Source organism: Gadus morhua, chromosome 4 (assembly GCF_902167405.1).
Source record: "Gadus morhua chromosome 4, gadMor3.0, whole genome shotgun sequence".
NCBI lineage: Eukaryota > Metazoa > Chordata > Actinopteri > Gadiformes > Gadidae > Gadus > Gadus morhua.
Genome location: NC_044051.1, coordinates 9409450 through 9430787, shown reverse-complemented (window position 1 = coordinate 9430787; position 21338 = coordinate 9409450). Strand labels below are relative to the sequence as shown.

Below are 21338 nucleotides of genomic sequence, written 5' to 3'. Positions count from 1 at the left end.
TTATATATGTTAGACATTTATATATTATTTCTGTTTGTCTGTTGACACTCAAATTGATAATCTCCGATAATGGTTCTTGTTTATTTTACACAATGTTTAGAGAGTTTGGTTGTGTAACGGACTTTCTCCGCCCTGTGCTGTCGAAATATTTGGTGAATCTGATCTGCCTCTCCGTTTGGTCATCTTCGCAATCTGAAAGAAAAAATAATTTCCTACGAATTTTTGCTGTCGCAATTTCCTTTACAGGTTAACAGTTAATGTTTTCTAATTCTGTTGTATTTATTAATCTTTGGTTAAATCTTACGCATTTTGACTGAAATATAGGCTACAGACCCTACAGAAATACATTCCACCTCGACTTTTAGATCATTATTTCAACATACGACCGTCCACCTGGCCTTGACATCTTACCCGTTTTAGGTAATTTCTCACGGAAGTGATTCACCTTAAGTTGAGAAATAACCATATCTTATACCGGTAAATTTCTCACAATGAGGTTGTATGGGAAACACCACCCTCGGGACTGTTGCTCACGCATGTCTGTCTGTGACTGGGAAGTCCCGCTAGGGGGCGACAGCGTACCGACTTATTTGCATAAAACAGTTTTCAGCATTGCGAGGAAAATTAGATGTATATGACACAATGCTTGTTGTGGACTACTCACATTGATCTTTTGTCTGGGTTGTTTCATTTTACAATCACCCCTATAGTGGTGGAAGTAACACCATTCTTGTGTTCCTGATTATGTACTACATGACAAAGGACAGCAGTTATAAATACTGTTGCTGGCCGTTATAAACGTCAGTGGAGTTTATTTGACATTTTTTTAAGTAACTAAACGCTTGGCGTCTCGAATAACCAACAGCTACGGGCGCGAATTGATTATATCCAAATCCAACGGTAGATCGCTATCGCTTTCCCTTTTTTAACACACCCAGGAAGGAAGGTGGATTGAGCAACGTGACGCAGAGGTCGGGCGTCGCTCCTCCACCAGGAGCAGCGAGCCACTCTCCCCTCGCTGGCCGACCAGAGGGAGCAACGCACGGATAGCAGCGGAAGCTAAGCGGCGTGATTTACAAGAAGTAGCCCGTGTCATGTTTACAACCGATGGCGATCTGTTGTCGTTGAAGCGAGAATGCCCAGGCGCCACGGGAGAAATAACTTGGGATTGATGTTGGATTTACTATAGAGGCAGGTTTCTCTTATTGTGCAGTGTGTGTATATATGTGTGTGTGTGTGTGTGTGTGTGAGAGAGAGTGTGTGGCGCAGGAGGAAAGGATGAGTGGAGAGCACCCGCGGCCAGATTCGGTCGTCTGGTTACGATTGAAAAGCTTGATCTTTGTGTGGCTTGAAACAAGCCACCTTTTCTCGGAGTGAGGACTTTAGAGGCGGTGCTGTGGCGCGCGGTACCAAGATGCTCCCCACGCAAAGGAATCGATGAAAACTCCCAATGAAAACAAGGAGGAGGGGTAGGGCTGCAACACTATGGAGGACAAGGAGAACAGTCTGAAAACGGCCAGGTTGTGGAGGGATGCGGCTATCCGATCGAGGAAGCTGCGAAGCAACCTGCGCCAACTCACCCTCTGCTCTACCGACGACCAAAAGATTATATTGCCCGATGATATTGGAGAGATTGAGGTGCTCAATCTGGGAAACAACTCGCTGCAGGAGCTACCGGATGGTCTGGGATCCACCCTTAACAACCTGCGTATCCTCATCCTCCGCAGAAACAAGTTTACCTCCGTTCCTTCTGTCGTTTTTGAGCTTGGGCAGCTCGTGGAACTGGACATGAGTCACAACTGCCTGCGGAGCCTGTCGGAGGACATCGGCCAGTTGAAACGGTTACAAAAGCTATGCATCAGTCACAACAAGATTCAGTACCTGCCATCGCAAATCGGGGCGCTTGAGGGGTTGGAGGAGCTCGACGTGAGTTTCAATGACATTCGTGATGTGCCCCGGTCGTTCATGCAGCTCAACAAGCTACACACGCTGGATGCTGATCACAACAAGCTCAACCAGTTCCCCTCTGAGATCCTTGCCCTGCGGGACCTGGAGGAACTCGACTGCTCTGGGAATAAATTTGAGACACTGCCAGGAGACATCACAAAGCTGCAAAAGTCTATTAAAATATTTTGGCTGAGTAGTCTTCACATTTCCAGGTTACCCGACACTTTCTGTCAGCTGCACAATCTCGAGAGCCTCATGCTGGACAGTAACATCCTCACTGCACTGCCTGCCTCTTTCGGTAACCTCCAGAGACTGAAGATGCTGAACCTTTCCTCAAACGACTTTGAGAACTTCCCCAGTGTCATTTTGAATATCACGGGATTAGAGGAGCTGTACCTCAGCAGAAACAGACTGACGTCGGTCCCCGAGGAGATTGGGAAACTTTTGAAGCTGGCCAACCTGTGGCTTGACAACAACAACATCACGTACCTGCCGGATTCCATCGTGGACCTGGAGAACCTGGAAGAGCTGGTGTTGCAGGGTAACCAAATAGCCATACTGCCTGACAACTTCGGGAAGCTCGCCAAGGTCAACATCTGGAAGGTGAAGGACAACCCGCTCATCCAGCCGCCCTACGAGGTGTGCATGAAGGGGATCCCCTACATCGCGGCCTACCAGAAGGAGCTCGCCCACTCCCAGCTGGCCATCAAGCCCAGGCTGAAGCTTGTGTTGATGGGAAGGACTAACAGTGGGAAGACGCTGCTCAGGCAGAGTGTGGTCGACCAGCACAGGGACTCGACCGGCTCCCCAGGGAAGAAGGGGATCGAGGTGACCAACTGGGTCGCGGACGCCGAGCGCAGCCTCACGTTCTTGGTGTACAACTTGTCAGGGAAGCCGAACTACGACCTCATCAAACCCTTTTTCCTGTCGCCGGGCGCGCTGTACATCCTCGTCGTGAACCTCAAGGCGTACTCGCCCAGGAACTTCTACGCGCACGTGGGGTATTACCTCCACCTGCTCACTGCCAAAGTACCCCACGCCGTGGTGTGTCTGGTGGGCACGCACGCCGACCTCTGCGGCGAAGCGGAGCTGGAGGGCAAGACCCTGGACATCCACCGGCAGATCTCCCTGCAGGAGAAGGCGGACGTCCAGGCTCTGAGGAGCCTCTTCCTGCAGGTGGATCAAGGGCTGGAGCAGGGCTTCAACCTCCGCTCCTGCAGCCCCCACGTCCTTTTCTACGGCGTCTCGGACCGGAGCCTGCGGCGGAAGAAGACGCAGCTGCAGTACATGCTGAACCACCGGCTGCAGATCCTTTCGCCGGTGCTGTGCGTCAGCTGCACAGCGAGCCAGGTGAACGTCCAGAGGCTGCGGGAGAAGCTCATGGCGGTGGCGGAGCACCGGGAGATCTTCCCCAACCTCCACCGCGTGCTGCCCATGAGCTGGCAGGTGCTGGAGGAGTTGCACTTTAAGCCCACCGACCTCTGGCTGTCATGGTGGGACTCGGCGCGCCTGGGGCTGCAGGCGGGGCTGACGGAGGACCGGCTGCAGAGCGCCCTGTCCTACCTCCACGAGAGCGGCAAGCTGCTCTACTTCGAGGACAGCCCGACGCTGAAGGAGTACGTGTTCCATAACCTGCCGCGCTTCATCGCCATCCTCAACGTCTTCTTCCAGCGGGACCAGTCCACGCTGCTGGACCGGCTGCTGTCGGAGGGGGAGCGGGGGGACAAGGGCCGGGTGAGCCTGGTCATGGAGGGGGAGAAGGGCGAGCGGCTGAAGGTGACCCACCTGCAGCACCACCTGGAGGGCTTCCTGCAGCACGGCCTGCTGCCCTCCAACGTCATCCGGCTGCTGCTGCGGCCGCTCATCCAGACGCAGCAGGACCTCCACCTGATCATGGAGCTGCTGGAGAAGATGGGCATGTGCTACTGCATCAACAAGCCCCGGAGCAAGCCCCTGAACGGGGCCACGGCGTGGTACAAGTTCCCCAGCTACGTCAGCGACGAGGTGCCGCGCGCCGAGGCCTGGATGGGCGGCCGCGGCAAGGAGGAGCAGTGTCCGCCGTTCTCGGTGGAGCAGCTGCACATCGAGTACAGCTTCCCGCTCGTCTTCCCGCCGGGCTTGTTCACGCGCTTCAGCGTGCAGATCAACAGACACGTGGTGCAGCGGTCGGACGGCCGCCACCAGATCTTCGCCCACCGCGGCAAGGTGCCCGTGGTGATCAGCCACCGGCCGCAGGCAGGGACGCTGTCCATCGCGAGCCACGCGTCGCTGCCCAACATCTGGACGGCGTGGCAGGCAGTGACGCCCCTGGTGGAGGAGCTGAACGTCCTGCTGCAGGAGTGGCCGGGCCTCCTCTACTCGGTGCATATCCTGTGTTCCAAGTGCCTCAAGAATGGGTCGGCCAGCCCGCACCGCTTTCCAGGTAATGTCACCATTGTGCGACTTTGAGATGTTACTTAAATGTTTGACCAGTTTTAAGCTTGTTCGTGATAACCAAACTCTTTTCTAATGGACGATTACATTGAATGACTCGATTGCATTCAATGCATGTATGTTACATTATAATATTCATGGTCATGACAATGCATGATGTATTCACAATTTCACACCGTCACCTTTGGATTTCCTTACCATTTAAGTGTATGGCAAATTTGGCTCATGACAACATTTCACAGCGCAGTCTCACAGTTGGAAGTCAACTCAATTCGAGGCAATGCAAGTGATGATGTCAGAGGAAGCTGTGACTCCTATTCGATGGAAACAGCGGTGGGAGGGATATATGACAGCAACATTGACTGTTTTTTTTCAGATATGTTTAAGAGATTAAGGCAACAGTGGATCAGACAGGCGCTAACTAGTCAGTATGAATCATAGTTTCGGCTCTGCAGTATAGCTCAATCCGTCAACATTGCATGACATGATTATAATGACATTTCCTGCATTGTTTTATGCAAATGATATACAAATTGCATTTGCAATGGTAGAAGCACATTGTTGTGTTTCATCATTACATTGCTTCAAATACGCTTTGCTGTATTAAGAAATTACCCTAACAAATCAAAGGTCTACTCAAAACATGGATACTAGCAAACACAGTTAGATTGGCGTTACTATTTCATCTATTTTTCATGGACTTTAATGCATTTATGGCCAGGACAGTGAAGAGAAAGTGAGACAGGTCAGTGAAGAGTGAGTTAGACAGGTCAGTGAAGAGGGAGTGAGACAGGACGGTGAAGGGTGACAGGACAGTGGAGAGAGTGAGACAGGACAGTGAAGGGTGACAGGACAGTGAAGAGAGAGTGAGTCAGGACAGTGAAGAGAGAGTGAGTCAGGAAAGTGAAGAGTGACAGGACAGTGAAGAACCTCAGGAAAGTAGGTGGACAGGGAGAAGAAAGGCCAATAGCAGATTGGATTTTAACCTGGGTGAGGGTTTTTGAATCAACCCTTATCAATCTTCTGGAATAAAATGGGGTTTTCGTAAAAGACTCACACTGTTGAGCTGTTAGCCCTTGTTAAGGATGGTTTGGTCCAAGTAAAATTTGTTTATTTTGGCAATATTACCCTCCCTTAAGCCTTTCAGGATGTAGTGTGAGTCCACATTTCTGATATTCTCACATTTGATTAGACTCTGTATCTGGCTCTGCTTTGTTTAACAGCCCTACCTCTCACTCTCTCTCTCTCTCTCTCTCTCTCTCTCTCTCTCTCTCTCTCTCTCTCTCTCTCTCTCTCTCTCTCTCTCTCTCTCTCTCTCTCTCTCTCTCTCTCTCTCTCTCTCTCTCTCATTCCCCTTTCTCTCTCTCTCTGTCTCTCCCTCTCTCTCTCTCATCCCCCCACCCCTTTCTCTCTCATTCCCCCTTCCTTTCAATCTCCGTCTCTCCCTCCCTCCCTCTCTGTCTCTCCCTCTCTCATTCCCTCTTTCTATCTCTCTCTGTCTCTCTCTCTCATTCCCCCTCCCTCCCTCCCTCCCTCCCTCCCTCCCTCCCTCCCGCCTGCCCGGGTCTTGGATCAGCTTTAGGAGTCCTGGAGGATTAGTTCATGTCTACGGTACTGCTGCTGGTCTGCATCATTACACTCTAGACGGCGGCGGTGGCTTTTATGAACAATGTCTTAGCCGGGCGTAGCTCTGGAGCTTCTCACAAAGCCAGCTGGCTCGGTCTCCATCGCACTAGTCCCTGACACGGACCAGCGATCATGCTAATACATGGTAATAACACGGAGCTTTAGGGACTGGGATCCGATGGAGAGGGCGGGCGGTGTTGGGGGCAGTGTGGGGACGGAGATGGTTGCCATAGGCGTTGTTTCACGGCCACCAGGAGCACACAAAGAGCACTTTTGTAATTGTCTAAAGCGCTTCATTATTGATGAGGTTAAGGCCCAATCCCATTTCTACCCCTTTCCCCTTCCCCTTACCCCTTCAAAACAAGGGGAAGGGGTAAGGGGTAGAAATGGGATTGGGCCTAAATTGAATGCAAATCAGCCGCAGGACCCAATCACTACCGCTGTCCTGGGCCCATCTGTCGAAACGTGTTACCTCGTAGATGCGGTCGTAAGGATGACACTATATGTGTCTGGCACACTCTTGGTCCTAGTCGGCAGTAGCTTAGGAGGTAGAGCGAGTTGTATGGTAACCGCAAGGTTGCTAGTTCGATCCCTGGAGTGTCCCTGAGCAAGGCGCCTAACCTTAACTGCTTCCGGCAAACCTGCTGTCACCTTGCATGGCTGACACTGCCGTCGGTGTGAGAATGTGTGAATGCGTGCATGAATTGGTGACTGTTAGGCAATATTGTAAAGCGGTTCGGGTAAAAGTGCTATAAAAATGCAGTCCTTCCATTCACCATAGTCTTAATGAGGAATAAGGAAAATAGACTTCTTTAAAGGTCCACTATGCAACTTTTTTAGCCAAAATTACATTAAGTATGCAGGTTGAGAGTTATGCTGATGGTTCTGCATCCATTTCTGGGTCGATTGGTGGGTGTGTCATTTTCCCATGTGGCCTCTACAGTGAAAAAGCGCATATGCAACTTGATGTGTTCGGACCGAGCGCTTCCGGATGTGACGCGGCGGAAGTATCCTCGAAAATGTAGTCAGATTGTAGTTTCGAAAACACTTTACGGCACAGACACACACCCAAACATGGCACCGGCTAGATATAAACAGCCAGTTGCGAGGCAATTTGGCTTGATTTACCTTAATATAACAGGCTAGGAGTCATTGCGATTGTTCCATTATACATTTTTGTTCGATTGTTCGTTGTTTCAACTCCCCCTTGCGCATCTTGGCGGAGAAAATGAATATGTTTCTGCCGGCGACCCGCCGCCCACTCCCGCGGGAGTCTCGGGTCTCCCGAAGTAATGAATTGCTTTGCGGCACAGACCCCCAAACACGGAACTGGCTCGATATTTACAAGTAACTAAGGGATTCTTACATTCATCATAGATCAGCCGACTAAAAAAAGACAGAGAAACCCAATGTCGGAGGAACAGAAGAAGACATGGCTCGCGTAGAAGTGCATGGGGAAGGGTGGTCAACGAGTTGTTACGACAGTGTTGTAAAATATCTACTACGAAGCCGTAGGGGGCGCTGTGTAGAGAAATGTGCGTGCCAAAACCAAGAAAACAGCGAAGAAATTCCTGAAGTTGCATAGTGGGCCTTTAAAGCTTAAATGCTAAAAACAAAATATCATGATTGGATGTGAATAATTTGATCTCATTTTTATTATAGATGATCAGAATATCATAACTTCACCAAACGTGTCTTCAGAATAAAAACGCTTTGTTTGACAAAAGAAGGGATCCAAAACAACATTTAGAAAAATTTGTCACACATAAGAACAACAGCATAAGGATTATATCTAATGTGTGATTTAGATAACTACACTTACATAATCAGCTCAGTGTAGGGCACCACATTAAAAGCAAGTTAAAGGTTTTTTCAACAGAACACAATAAGTACCAAACAGATCCCCCGGTCACACCACATTAACAACACATATTTTTATTTTAAACATTATGACGGTGCTACGGCCCCTATAGGGCTCCGCTGTCCTTTTATGGAGACGATATTCTTGGCTGCGGCAGTAGCAGCTGCTGCAGCCTCCACCCAGCAACCTATAGGAACACTGGCTCTCCCTTGGTTCAGACGGCTACCGCGGCGACACCTCGACCGCCAGAGAACACCGGCCCGGTTTCCCTCATTCCCCAAATAGTTGTGCTGTAATGGTGCAGGACCATAGGACCACATGATGGAAAGGACTGCACTTATCTTTGGTGCTGGGGGAGTTGTTTTCGTTTTAGGTGCACCTGTGTCGTTTTTTCCATTGAGAGACAGACTTTCACCTGGCTTTCATGTAGCCATGAGTGTTTTTCTTTTCTTCTCTTTTTTGTTCGACTTGCCCAGAGGTTTGTGCTTTTTTTTTATGGGCTTTTAAGTTCAGAGACATTCCGTTGAAAGAGGATTCGCCCTCCAGTTTAAAACAAGCCATCCAAACAAACATCTGTGATGTGTTCATGATCTTTAATAATAGTATAGCAACGCTCACTGAAGTCGTCTCATATTATAGAAACAAATTTTAAGGTTTAGAATGCTTCATGGTTATGCAACACACTTCTCACATCAGTCACTTAAAAGTCTATAAATGATCATATTGAAGCAATGTTGGATAAACGTCTACATTGCTACTTGTCGTCTATATCTTGAATGATGAGGTGGAACAGCGACGCAGATCAAGACATCTGAGGTGAAGGTTGTCTGGACCGCTAATCGCCAAAAACTGGCAGGTTGCCCATGGCTTCCTGTTGGAACTATCTTGTCTGATGAGCAGAATCCTCTCAACGTCAATATATCACTTCCATTGAAACGGCCCTGGTCATATCTGCTTTTCCTGTCTGGTCTCTAGAATGTTCTCTGGCATTCGATGACATCGTGTCTTTCCAAATTCTGTGTACTGTCGACAGTTCTGTTGCAGGCCTTTTGTTATGGGTTTGATATCTCAGGTCGAGAAATGCACGGAATGTCTTTTTAAAAAAGACAATTCAACTGGTAAACTTCTTTTTTACTGGATGTTTAGTCTAGTGAGCTTTGGGATTTCCTTGAAGGGTTCATTCATGGTCGAAAGTTGATGCTTTCACTTGAATGCAGCAAAGCCATTTCATGTATTTGTGTTAGGCCTTCAGTGTTTACCACTGTAGTTTACATTTGTGGCAGTGGGTTCCGCCATAACTGTACAAGTAAAATACAAGAGAAGAAGCAGTGAAGCAGACAGAGGAGGGTTTTCAAACATAGGTTAATCCTCCCACACGCCTCGGTTTCCCAACCCATGCTAAACTGATAGAGAGACTATGTTCAAGGAGGAACACTGCTTCGCTTCAAGTGGATCTCTGGACTTGGCAGGTTGAGCACTTCTCCTAGCCTTATGTCAGTCCGTTGGCAGAGCCAGGCATTAACGCTGCACAGGTTCAATGGTTTGATTCCCACTGGGGCAACTCATGTTAAGAAATGAGCTTTTGAAGTCTGAACGGTTGGCATAGGTTTATTTATTTAGAGTAAAACTCTTTAATGGGCTACAGGGCTGCCCCATCACTGTACTCTCCCCCCCCCCCCCCCCCCCGTCTCCTGTCTGAATCCAGGCCCGTTTCATCCCTCTGTTCTGGTTTGTGTGGACAATAAAGCTCTTATCAGTACTACATGTCAGCCGAATTGTACAGCAGATTTCCGATTCCCATCAGTTCCCACCGGGGCCACCCATGCCAACGCATGCACTCCCAGTAATTAAGGCACTTTGGATGCAATGAATCCATCGATGGCATATAGAAGAACCCTGACACATGGTGCATCTTGCCATAACTGTTGCGGTGCATCGATTGGACCGGCGAACAAAAGACTAGACAGCAGCTATCTAGATTGGAGGGACACACTGTCTTAACACTGCTACTGTACATCGAACAATTAGCCGGCTAGTGCCCAGCTAACGTTCCACAGGCTTGGTTTAAGAGCCTTTTTTAATGGGAGCCGCGTTGACTCAATTATGATAACCCGATAAGGCAGAGAGAGTGTTATCATGGAGGCTCTTCATGTACTCTGCAGCAACGCCTCCTGACAGGCAAGACAGGACAGGAGGACGTGTTATAATGCTTCAGCTTCCTAGCCTGCGGGGCCTGTATATCCGTCTCTCTCAGCCTAAGGGATACACTGATGTGGGATTTTTAATCAACAACTCCGCAGTATGTTGTACACTAGTATGACATGGGTGAGATGGTGCGAAGAATCCCTAATGTATGTTGCTATGATTGACAGCAACAATATACATTGGGGATAATACAAAAAAAAAAGTAGGAAGGAAAAGTAGTAACGGTAGGGCTTAGTAAAACATTAAATACGAAATTTGTGGTACTAATTAAGCAGTTAAAAATAAAGCGACCACAGGTAGAAACAATGACATCCATCTGGTGGACGGGGGGAGGTACCAGGTTCCAGCGATATATGCACATAGACACTTAGACTCGCTTTCTTCTGGAAGTCCTTGAGGTTTTACTAAAACAAGATAACGCGCGGTTCTCCTCTGTCAAGAGGTTTCGACCAGCCAGTGATCGATTCCTTCCAGTGCCAAGCCTCCAGCGGACGTGAAAGTGAACCACTTTCCCCCCCCTGTCGTCCCTGGCCCGACCCACAGCCACTAGGCTACGCTGGCCATAATCTGTTGAGAGGATCTGTGTGGATTAGGCCGGGAGTTACCGGCCTCAGTGGATGACCAGTCCCCCCGGGCCAACCCAGGGGATTTTTATAACAAAACATTTCAATATTTTTCTGCCATGCGTGCGTTATTGTTAATTCATTTGAATTCATATTCATATGCCGTTTCCTTCTGCAACGCCAATTTTTATATGCAAGGATTGTCCTCGCTTGTAGGTCGCTGTGGATAGAAGGGTCCGCTGAAGGTCAATTTGCTCACTGAGTGACGTATTCAGTGCATACGTGTACCTTGTTTAGTGACCGTTTTCATAGAGGATCTTTGTCTCCCCCTACTTCACATCACGCTACTGTCAAAACCGCTAATTACTATTCACATCACCTCACTAGTGTCACTATGACGATATTGTATTCTAGAACAAAAAAAGACGATAATCTTGGACATACACTATATGCAGGTAGCTGAACGATGATCTCAACAGAGAGTTGACAACAATCTCAACTTCACAGGCAAGATATAGAGCAGCATGCCACAGCAAAGCAGTGGGTCAGCAGTCCGCCCCCAGAACATTTTGTGAACTTTTGCTCGTCCTGGTCTGTTGTTGTTGTTGTACGAATGCCAAGTCCTAAACGGAGAGTTCGTTGAGCTCTGTGACCGTCCAGAATGTGTTGGAGGTTTATTGTGAAGGTGTGTGTGTAGACCAGACTACTGAGGACAGATATAGCAGCCCTGGAGGATCAAACCTGGCCTGCAGATCACATTTCAGTGCAGTATAACGGCTTCTGATGTAGTTCAACTCAGTTCACCACAGAGCTAAGGTAGTGATTCTTACAGAATTGAAACTAAATACTAATAAAGTACCTCACAAGGACTTGAGAAAGGAAGGAATAACAAGAGGGAGACATAGGTTTATTGTAATTATGATTCAGATTCTATTTGAGCTGCCCTTTTATTGTGGAAGACCGTCTAGCCTGACTCGGCTTACTCAGGAGGACGAGTTCAGGTTTTAAGATCTTAAGTGTCTCTTTTGTACCCAAGCGGCCATTCTCTGAATAGCTGGCTCATAGTTGGCTGACAGTTCTCTGACTGTTCTCGTAAGATTAAATTTGTTCGGGAGCGACAGTGAGGTGAGTGATTCAACCACGCGTTTAAGAGAACAACGTGAGGAGCCAGTTGGCTCATGTTGACTGTTGATCGAGCTTAAGCTCTTTATGAAGGGTTTTCATCGGCTTCACGCGCATTTGACCAAGGAACCTAAGACTGATACAGGCTGCCCCTAGGGCTGTTCTTATTCAGACCTCCACCATAAACGTTTCATTTCAAACTTTGATTCCAACATCTAGGTGACACACTTTGGTCTTCTCAAACAATTTTCACACTGACCGGAACCAACTTTCAGCATATTCTTTAAAATCAGGTGCTCACCAATGTAATGTTTGTTTGCCACACATTTGAATTAAAATATATCTGCGCCAGCATATTTACTATTATAAGCTTTTTTTATATATACATTTTGACTTTTGTCTTGTATTGTCTTTTACTTATTGTCATAAAGTTGTATAAAACATGAGAAATATCCCCCTTTCTGTTGAGCGGCTGAATGATCAGGAATGTTGTCCTTCCTGTACCAGTGAGGTTATGACCCCTGCAGCGGGCAGGTGATCATTCAGAGACGATGAATCCCGTTACATCACCGCTCTCTAAGTCAACTGCATTAGCCAAGTCATGTGACTCCTGCGGTAGGCTTTTAACCCAACGGTGATGTCATCACTGCCAGAGACCTGTAACTGCCCTGTCGTCATTTGGCTGAAAGGAGGTTAAGTGTTAGCATTTGACTAGCTTAGCTTTGATGAGGATAGCTTAGTTGGCTAACCAGATAACAAAAACAAGTGTGGTAGTAGAGAATGCAGCTACAGTATCTGCTATACTGCATCCATTATTAGCATTGTTCTATACACATTTAGTTGATTTTTTATTAAGGAGACACGCGTGATTTGAGATTGCCTGTTAAATGTAAGCTCATTGCACAACACATTTTAATAATGAACTGAGACCAACAAAGAGAAACTGAGACAAATGCACTTGTGCATATGGACCCATAAACACTGACTTTCAAAAGTTAAACTACATTTATTGAGCCGCTTATCCATATCCCATGACTTGGTCACGTCGGTGTTACATGCAATAATTATCACGTTCTGTACTAACCGACACTGTGTCGATCTTGTGATACACAAGATCTGAGCAGTGTAATACTAAAGGAATTTAGTAGGAATATCAGGATTAGACCTCACCACGCCATGGGTTATGATGGTATTGGACTCAGCTCTCTTTTTCCTCATTATTATCCATATTTATATGGGGTTTATATGGACAACCTGCCATTTTCGGGACAGTGTCGACAGACAGGAAAGGGGATTGAAAGAGGGGAAATCACATGAAAATATTCTGAATGTGGATGAGTCGTAGCGCCCACCCAAGCTACTACTATTACTACTACTACTAGTATGCCTATAGTAATTGTTCACTTGGGAACATTGATATTACAGGCAGAAATTGGGTTAAAAAATTATTTGTGGAAGAAGTTGGGGTCACAAGATATTCCGGATTTAATAACCCAGGCGTGGTTGTCACAGGCTGCACTACAGTAGCACGACTTGTCTGAATAGAAGGGGAACCGTCACGCTCAGCCCTTTCCTAACACAAGAGCGTACCACTTCATCCACGTGCGATACATCAACTCAGTTTACGACCTCAATGTTCCGAATTGGACCAACAGAGAATGGAAATTCCCGAAAAATTAGGTAAACGGTCCGAACTTTTCTAACCGGAGTGCGTAGAGGGCAAAGTGTGGGGTCAGTATTTTAGACTAAGAGCCCACACTGCCCCCTGTAGGCACCACATGGTGTCAACAAGCGTGGCGCTAATCCTCCGGCTGAGCCGATGACCTTTATCACACAGCTGCTGCTCCCCGCCATTGGCCTCAGCCATTCATTCTCACTGCTCATTGTCTGCCGACGTACGCTACAATTAGCATGTGGCTAACGGGTGGCACAGCGGCCGCAAAGGTTTAATCATACATCTGCAGTCCAACAGCCACTGGTCTTTACTCCGATGAGTGCGGTTAAGATGTTGCCCTTCTGTGATTTAGAGCGTTGTCAGCCAGTGTCATCGGGCGATTTATAACATGAGTTGTGGTGGCTGACCTCCTCAACTTGCTCCCTAATTTTAGCACCCATTTGGAGGCCCTAAGAGGCCTAACCCCTACCTGCCCCCTGACGACTTGTATATGAACGCACTGTAATTAGCTTTGAATATACGCGTCTCATATGGTAGATATTAATAATAGGTGTGTGGATAATTAACAGGGTGCTGCTGAGACACGGCCACCCTACCCTGAGTAAACACAGGGCTCATCTGTCTACCGGGTCATAAGGCAATTATTCATCCATGAAGGTCAATATGAGAGAGTATGTCACAAGCTTGGGTCGGTATTCAGGCCACCGTATAACCCTGTTCCTCAGCTGAACTTGCAGGCCTCGTGGGCACCCGGAACCTGAGCTGCTCTAACTATTTCTATTCAGTGTGTGAAGCTCGAATGACCTGACCTGTGTTTGCGACGTCAAACTAAATGTCACTAACCGCCGTCGTACGTCTGGAGACTTGTTTGAAGGTTTGTGGTCATGTTTGCTGTAGGTAGGACTGTAAGTGCTGAGTAGAGAAGCACTTGAAAGTTCTGATGGGTTGTGTGTTTTCTTTTTGGTGTTTACTCGTTGCTTTTGGCCGCTGGCTTTATTTGTTGTCTTATGTGTTTTCGCACTAGTTTTATCTCAAAAATACAATTTGGCCACTGGCTATAATTGTTGTGATACGAGTTAACGTTCCAGCTCGATCTCAAAAATACATTTTGGCCCCTGTCTTTTTGACCGAAATAAATATTTCAGATCTTTTCAGAAACAACATAAGGTGGTTATAATGTCAGAGTTTTCAGTTTGGCCGTTAACTGTCTCCATAGGAACTGAACTACTATCAATATTCTAGGTAATGATAGACCATACAGAATGGCAACAAGAGAAAAACTGCAATTAGCCTTATAGCCTAGAATCAAAAAAGCTTTGACCATGTACTTGCACTGTCCATCTGACAGTTCTAAGGCATGTTTTGGCTTGGTCTAGTGAGTTCTACATCTACAACCTTTATTGGCGACTCAAACTGACCTGGAATCACCAGTTAACATTCCAGGCCCTCAGTATTTTTCTGTTTTCTTTCCAATTGTCAGGGACATGTACATCAATGCCAAAGTCCCTGTTCTGCATCTTTGAACATTCAACATTTGAGAAGATAATTCGGGACACTGGGTTGTTGCCCTCGACTCAACTCAATGAGTAAATAAAAGACATTACAAAATCCATCCAATAATCTAATTCCATCACCTTTGTGACATTAGAATCAGGGTTTAAACAGCCGGATGGAACAAACTAATTGCTGGGCTCTGTCCATCACCCGTCTAATAAGGACACTACCGCTTGTGATGTCACAAAGTGGATCCGTTAGAAAATGGCTGCTAAATAACAGCTCATCAACCTCACCCATGGTGGTGAAGGAGGGACCCTTTAAACACATGATCCTACACACACGCACAGGCTGGTTCCTTCACGGCCTGGGCCCTCATGGTCAACCCTGTGTGTGACCCTCAGAAGCTTCAGCTGGTCATTAGGGAGATACAGTCTTTTGTGTCCTCATGGCCATACCCTCCACCACAATCACACCCATTGTGCACGCTGTCGCCCCACCCGGCCTCCGCAAGCCGGTCCCCAGCTGCCCCCGTTCCAGTGTCCACTCGAACCACTCGACCCAGCGGGACACTGGATCTGACACCAAACAAAGAAACCAAAATAGATGCCACTGATAGTTGATTTTTGTCGAAGCCCGGAAAGGGAAGCATGATACAGGATTCATTTGCTGTTGACGAAACCACACTCTCCCCCTGCGTCATGAGAGACGTTTTGCATGTCTTTTTGTTTTTGCTTTGTTTGAGCTTGACGCCTGTACTCAGGTCACAGCAAGAGCCCTACCCTGTTTGGGGAGAGTCACTAGGAAGTTTATGTTTTGAGTTTGGTTTGGACCACCATTGCAGTTGGCCCAATGTATATTCTGGGCAGATAATCACAAAAGGGGCTTAATGAATATTGGGATTTTCATGGGCTCTTGAAATCGCTTTGTCCAGTGTGGTAAGCTGACTGTGACCTAATATGGTATATCCTATTCTTGGCCCCAATTCGTGACCGGCCCGGTGTTCTGTAATTATGGCTGTGCTGTGTTTGATGAGCATAGGATTAGTAGGGTTAAACAATCCCTGTTTGGTTTACCAGTCCCCTTTTTTCTTTATCTCAGAAGGCTATCAGTGAAGAAAAAGAAACTTGAAACCCTTTTGCAAACAATCAAAACAGAGTGACATCATCGCAGTCATTAATGGAAGGATAAACGGGAGAAGGAAGTGACATCAATACCGCATCTCAATGTTTTGTCTGTCTGAATTCCTGTCACAATGGTTTTCTGGGCGGATGGTTCGTGCTCAGGCATGTTCTCTGACGGTAGAGACCTTTCTCTTTCAGTGGAAGCTCTTAGTCTAAATAGATCCATTGTTTCCCAAGACAGACTGAGGGCAGTCCGTCTACCAGGGTGTATCTTATTGATTTTGGTTGTAGCACAGAGACACTGGAGTGGTCTTAAAGGGGTTAGCACTGATCTGGTTTTAATGGGTGGAGATGGAAACTGGCTCGCTGGGGTGGATTCCTTACCAGAACTGGGTTGGATCTATTTTGAGGCCCTATGGTTGATTCAGTCAGGGGTTTTCAAAAGGTGGGACAGGAACCACAGGGGACGGAGTGGGTCATGGGATGGCCGCAATCCACCGTCTGTTTGTAATGTTAATGCGTTCACTTTTTTGAACTGGTATTAAGAATATACTAATGCGTGGCAGGTCTCCCTCCTTGGACAAATGTACATACACTCGATCCTGGCAGTTAAAATGGGGCATAATCGGTGAATGGACCAACTGTAGCCCTCTCTGTACAGACCAGCCAAAAGATCACCCATGAATTATCTTTTATGCTTGAGATTCATCCAGGGAATATAAATGAGCACCAGACACATTGGTATTGGTAGAGTATGTGTTTTCCAAACGAGAAAACAATAAAACACATCCTGTGTTTCACTGCGCGTCTGCTTCAGTTGAGCAGTGAGAATTTGTATTGTGTTTTAGTTGAATGCAAACTTATATTTTTGTAAATAACGTAGCTCAAACTGGTTCACTAATCGTAGGTGTGAAATAAGAGTGATTAAGTTTGAATTCCATCTGAGTCCGATGACGACAAAGCTTCCGACCGAGTCTGACTCCAGTGACTGTACAGTAACCACGACGACCGGCAAGGCTCACAATGCAAAGGGAGTAGGGAGAGGAAGAGGAATGGGGGGGGGGGGACCAAGTGTTTTGGAAACTATTTTGAACGGATTCTTCTGCTGTTGGTTGAAGGCCAACCTCCCATCGAGGGTTTCCTGGATACAGGAAAACATCTCTTCCTCCAAGCTGTCCAGAAGGAGACGTGGTTTCCTTTCATGGTAGCGTGGAAACTGTGCTTGGTCAGAACAACGTTAGCGGTGGAAAAGTTTGGAGTGGAAAAATCCCAGCCGCCAGAGATAATGAGGCCGGTCTCCCCGTCCACGTAACTACATCGGTATATTAGTAAACAGCGCAATATGGGAGTCGAATACATATCAGTGCATCAGTAAACAGTACAAGACAGGATTCAAATTCCAGGGAGGGGATGTGTGCAGTTCATTCACAGCTGTAACTCGGCTTCTATTGATGATGATGGTAATTGTTATTTCTGATGCTCTAAAGCGGGGAATATGAGGCGTTAATAAGTGACAAAAACATAAATCAGTCCTCAATCAAAAATATTTAGGAAATTTGAATTAAATCATTGATGTGGATTAATGAACTGTAATCGAGGGGGAATTTATTCTTTGTCAATTATAACGTCTCAGAATTTCATAACATCTTTGATAGTGGCAAGGAAGAAAAGAGAAAAACTGAATTAAATATGATTGATCATCATTGACCTTTCTAAGTTTCGTTTATAAATCAAACACCCCTTCAAGTCTGGCTTTGAATTCATCTGACATAACATAAGCAAATAAATGCCACTTTAATTATTGCACAGTGGTTATCAGTACTATGGGCATCATGTCTACAGGATGTGATTGCTGAAGGGAGCCACATGTTTTGTGTCTGTGGGATGTTTGCTACAGCTTGTAGTGATGGGAGCAGCAGATGATAAATTCAGGTTAATCTTGTAGCGGCACAGGGCAGATTACACTGGCAATGGACCTGATCTTTAGCACGCATTAAGCACACAAAGAGGAATTAAGGAGGAGTCAGACAGACTGAGGCAAAACAAATAATAACTTGATCCATGATCATTTGGTTTGAGAAACACCATAGATCCTATGCTTATGTACAGGCTCATAACAAGCATAACTGGAGATTATATGAGAAAATAACTACACAAACGCCTTAAAACTGGATCTTTTACATTCCTAGATATTCTTAGTATAGTGTTCCTTTCAGAATTTTTGTGATTATTAAAGTGCTTTTTACCCCTATGGGAATTATTTGCTAGAATATAAATCTGTATTAACCCCTTAACGGAACAGATTTTTTTTTTTGAGGAGAATGAATATAACTTGTTCATTGGGCCAGGAGGAAATAGTAAGGAAACACCTGTGCTGTTTTCCTCTGCACAGGAAGGCCTTGCGTTATAGAATTTGTTAGGACAAAGCCATAGAGCACCACCTTCTGGGATTAGCTATGTTGCGCAGTCTTTTAAATCTCCACTGTAATATACTGGCCCCTACTGGATAAACGGTGAACCACTTGCAAGCAAACCATGTCATGTCCTGTTTAAAATGTAATCATGCTTTATTAACATATCATTAGTATGCATGTGTTTACATTATTATAAATATATGTTCATGCTATTAATGATACCCATCAACATTATTAAGGACGTATAATAACGTTGTTATTGACATTGAGGTCCTATTTCTCTATTCCTCTGTGCGTTCAGGTGAGCTTCTGAGTCAGCCACGCCCTGAGGGCCTCACGGAGATCATCTGCCCCCAGGGTGGCACTGAGCGGGTGGACGTGGCGCTGGTGTACCCCCCCACGCCCACCGCCGTCAGCCCCTGCTGCAAATGACCCGCTGGATTGGAGCCGCAGCAGCCGCCCGTCTACCACTGACTCACCGGCTGGCTTGCTGGCTGACTGGCTGACTGGCTGACTGACTCACCCCTTCCCTGCTTTATCTCATCTAAAGCTGCCTCCTGTCACTTTGTGGGATGATTTTGACATTTTTAAGCAGAGACCACCAGGTGTGAGGGGGATGAGTCTTGATGAGACGTTTGAAAGTCGATCCGCTTGTGACGTCACTAGTTGGGGTGGTCCACCTAATGGATGTCACAACTGGATCGATCTTTAAATAGCTTGTAAGCGTCACTAGAATCTTTTCTGTTCACACTTGTGCAAAAACAAGAGCGGTCAAACCAACAGTCCTTTTGGGTCCTACCCTGAACTGAACCAACAGCTGAACCACCAACATTAGCGCCAACGGTATCTGTATCATCTGTATCATGCATCAGCATCACTACTTGGTGCAGTGTTCAATCGCGCATCAGAAACTCTTTTCCCTCATCATGACGCTTCTGAGCCACCTCATATCCATCCGCCTGGATCCGTTTTTTCTGTTCTGTACTTTCCTCTCATTCACCAAAGTGAAATGTTCCGCTTTCACGGGTCCTCAGCATGTTCAGAACCACAGTATTGGGAGACCGTACGTCATTCACGTTTCACACAATAGCCAAGAAGGAAAAGATGAACTCTCGTCGGCTCAAGTAATTCAGTGTTGTTTGTGCACACCTTTCTAACAATCATACGGTCTCGAGGGAGATTCCCAGGTGACGCCCCTCGCTCACACACGTAGGGCTCCAGAAGACGTCCTCCGACGCAACGCCCAGTGGGAACAAGGAAGAAGACGCCTTGGGAAAGAACACCTGGGATCAGGCTCTCTGAGGCATGAACAGGAAGGAGTGCACCAGACTGTTGACCTAGTGGCTATATTAGTAAGTTGGGTGGGACAACCCGAAATTCGTTCTGAATGAGACTCTGTGGGGGAAAACTTTAAATATTGTACTGAGTTGAGTTGTCATGGTTTCCAAAGATTCAGGAAGGTTATCCCCACCCTACTAACCAATATGTCTGCCATGTGAAGATGGTGTTTATGGGGGCTGGGCATCAAATAACAGCAAAGTAAAATCACACAACCCTTGCCTTCGTGTTTTATCTGTCTGTCATCACCTTTAAATAAATACATTAACACTGAAGAATAATTATAAAAATGATGATTGGTGGCCTTAAGTATTTAGTAAATTCCGGGGAATAACTAATTTCGTAAAATACAAACTAGCATCTTAACTAGGATATTGTACCCATTGCATTTGTACACCACTTCTATAACATGGGGAAACCTTTGAATTGTGTGCCAACAAAATGTCTGTTATTTGTACCGAATAATAATGAGAATGTATTTAAAATGATTTTGTCAAAAAAAAATATTTAAGAACTCAGGCAACAGTTAAGATGATTAATGTTTAATTTCTCGAGTGCCGCATCACAATTCTTAGATTAATGCACATTAAAGTGCAGAATTACAAACATGCAACGGAACCGACAAACTCCTCTGAAAAAAGGTTTGATTGTTCGATTTTTTTTATCTCAACTGTACACTTTTATCTAATCGATCGTGTCATATGGATAAGGTCTTATTTGGAAGCCAACGGGCTAACATGGATATGCATGTGCAACTCAGTAAAATTACAAATACGGCATAGTTGTTTTAATGTCTGTACAGCCCCCATTATGGAAAACAAATGCCTACAGAATCACTCATCCATCTCATCCACTCGTTTTGTTCATATTTATAATGCAATCATTGTGGCCCGAATCAGCAAGTCCACACAACTTTACAGTAAAACGTCACGAAGAGAAGCCACCTTGAAGCCAAGGAAATGTACATTTCAATGTCAAAATCAACCGATGCAATATTTTACCATTTGTTTCATGACCAATCGTCGTCCACTGTTGCATATCTTATGTAACCATCGCTAAGTGTACTCCTCTTCACCTGTCCAAAAAGACGATGAAATTGTATTTAAGCAAGAGATAATCCTGGTATGTAAAAAATATGTTTTCAAGGCTTTCCTCTGTAAGTCTTCATGACACTATTGTGGTCTTGTATAGCAAGGTTTGAATGCATCAAGTACGTTTTTTCAGCTGTATAGAAGAAAAAATGCTGTTATTGGAGGGCACTGTTTTTCTGTTGTACATAATATCTTTATTTTTGTATTTTGACACACAATGCTTGGCCCTTATTTACAGTGCAATGTGGTGCATGGCTCACTGAGACAGTGGGAGAGTGCACAGACTGTTTTATATGTAGCCAACTAGGACATCTCCCAATGCAATGTTGAATACCAAATATGAATAAACCCACTACAGGTTTTAATACATGCATCCGTGTGTTATTTATTTCTCTGGCTAAATTAGCCTACTGTAGAGCAGTGTCTGGTGATCTGAGCTGAATAC

The 21338-nt window shown here is 46.0% G+C and overlaps 1 protein-coding gene across 1 annotated transcript; it reads left to right on the top strand.

Annotated features, from left to right (window-relative positions):
* Positions 1-661: 661 nt before the first annotated feature.
* mfhas1 (multifunctional ROCO family signaling regulator 1) lies at positions 662-21260 on the top strand. The gene is made up of 2 exons (XM_030355582.1): positions 662-4369; positions 18766-21260. Exons 1-2 carry the CDS (start codon positions 1486-1488, stop codon positions 18894-18896), a joined length of 3015 nt encoding a protein of 1004 aa, XP_030211442.1. The 5' UTR covers positions 662-1485; the 3' UTR covers positions 18897-21260.
* Positions 21261-21338: the final 78 nt, after the last annotated feature.

Coding starts and splice junctions, on each gene's coding strand:
- mfhas1 (XM_030355582.1), top strand. CDS start 1,486: ATGGAGGACAAGGAGAACAGTCTGAAAACGGCCAGGTTGTGGAGGGAT. Junction 4,370..18,765: donor CAGCCCGCACCGCTTTCCAG/GTAATGTCACCA, acceptor CTGTGCGTTCAG/GTGAGCTTCTGAGTCAGCCA.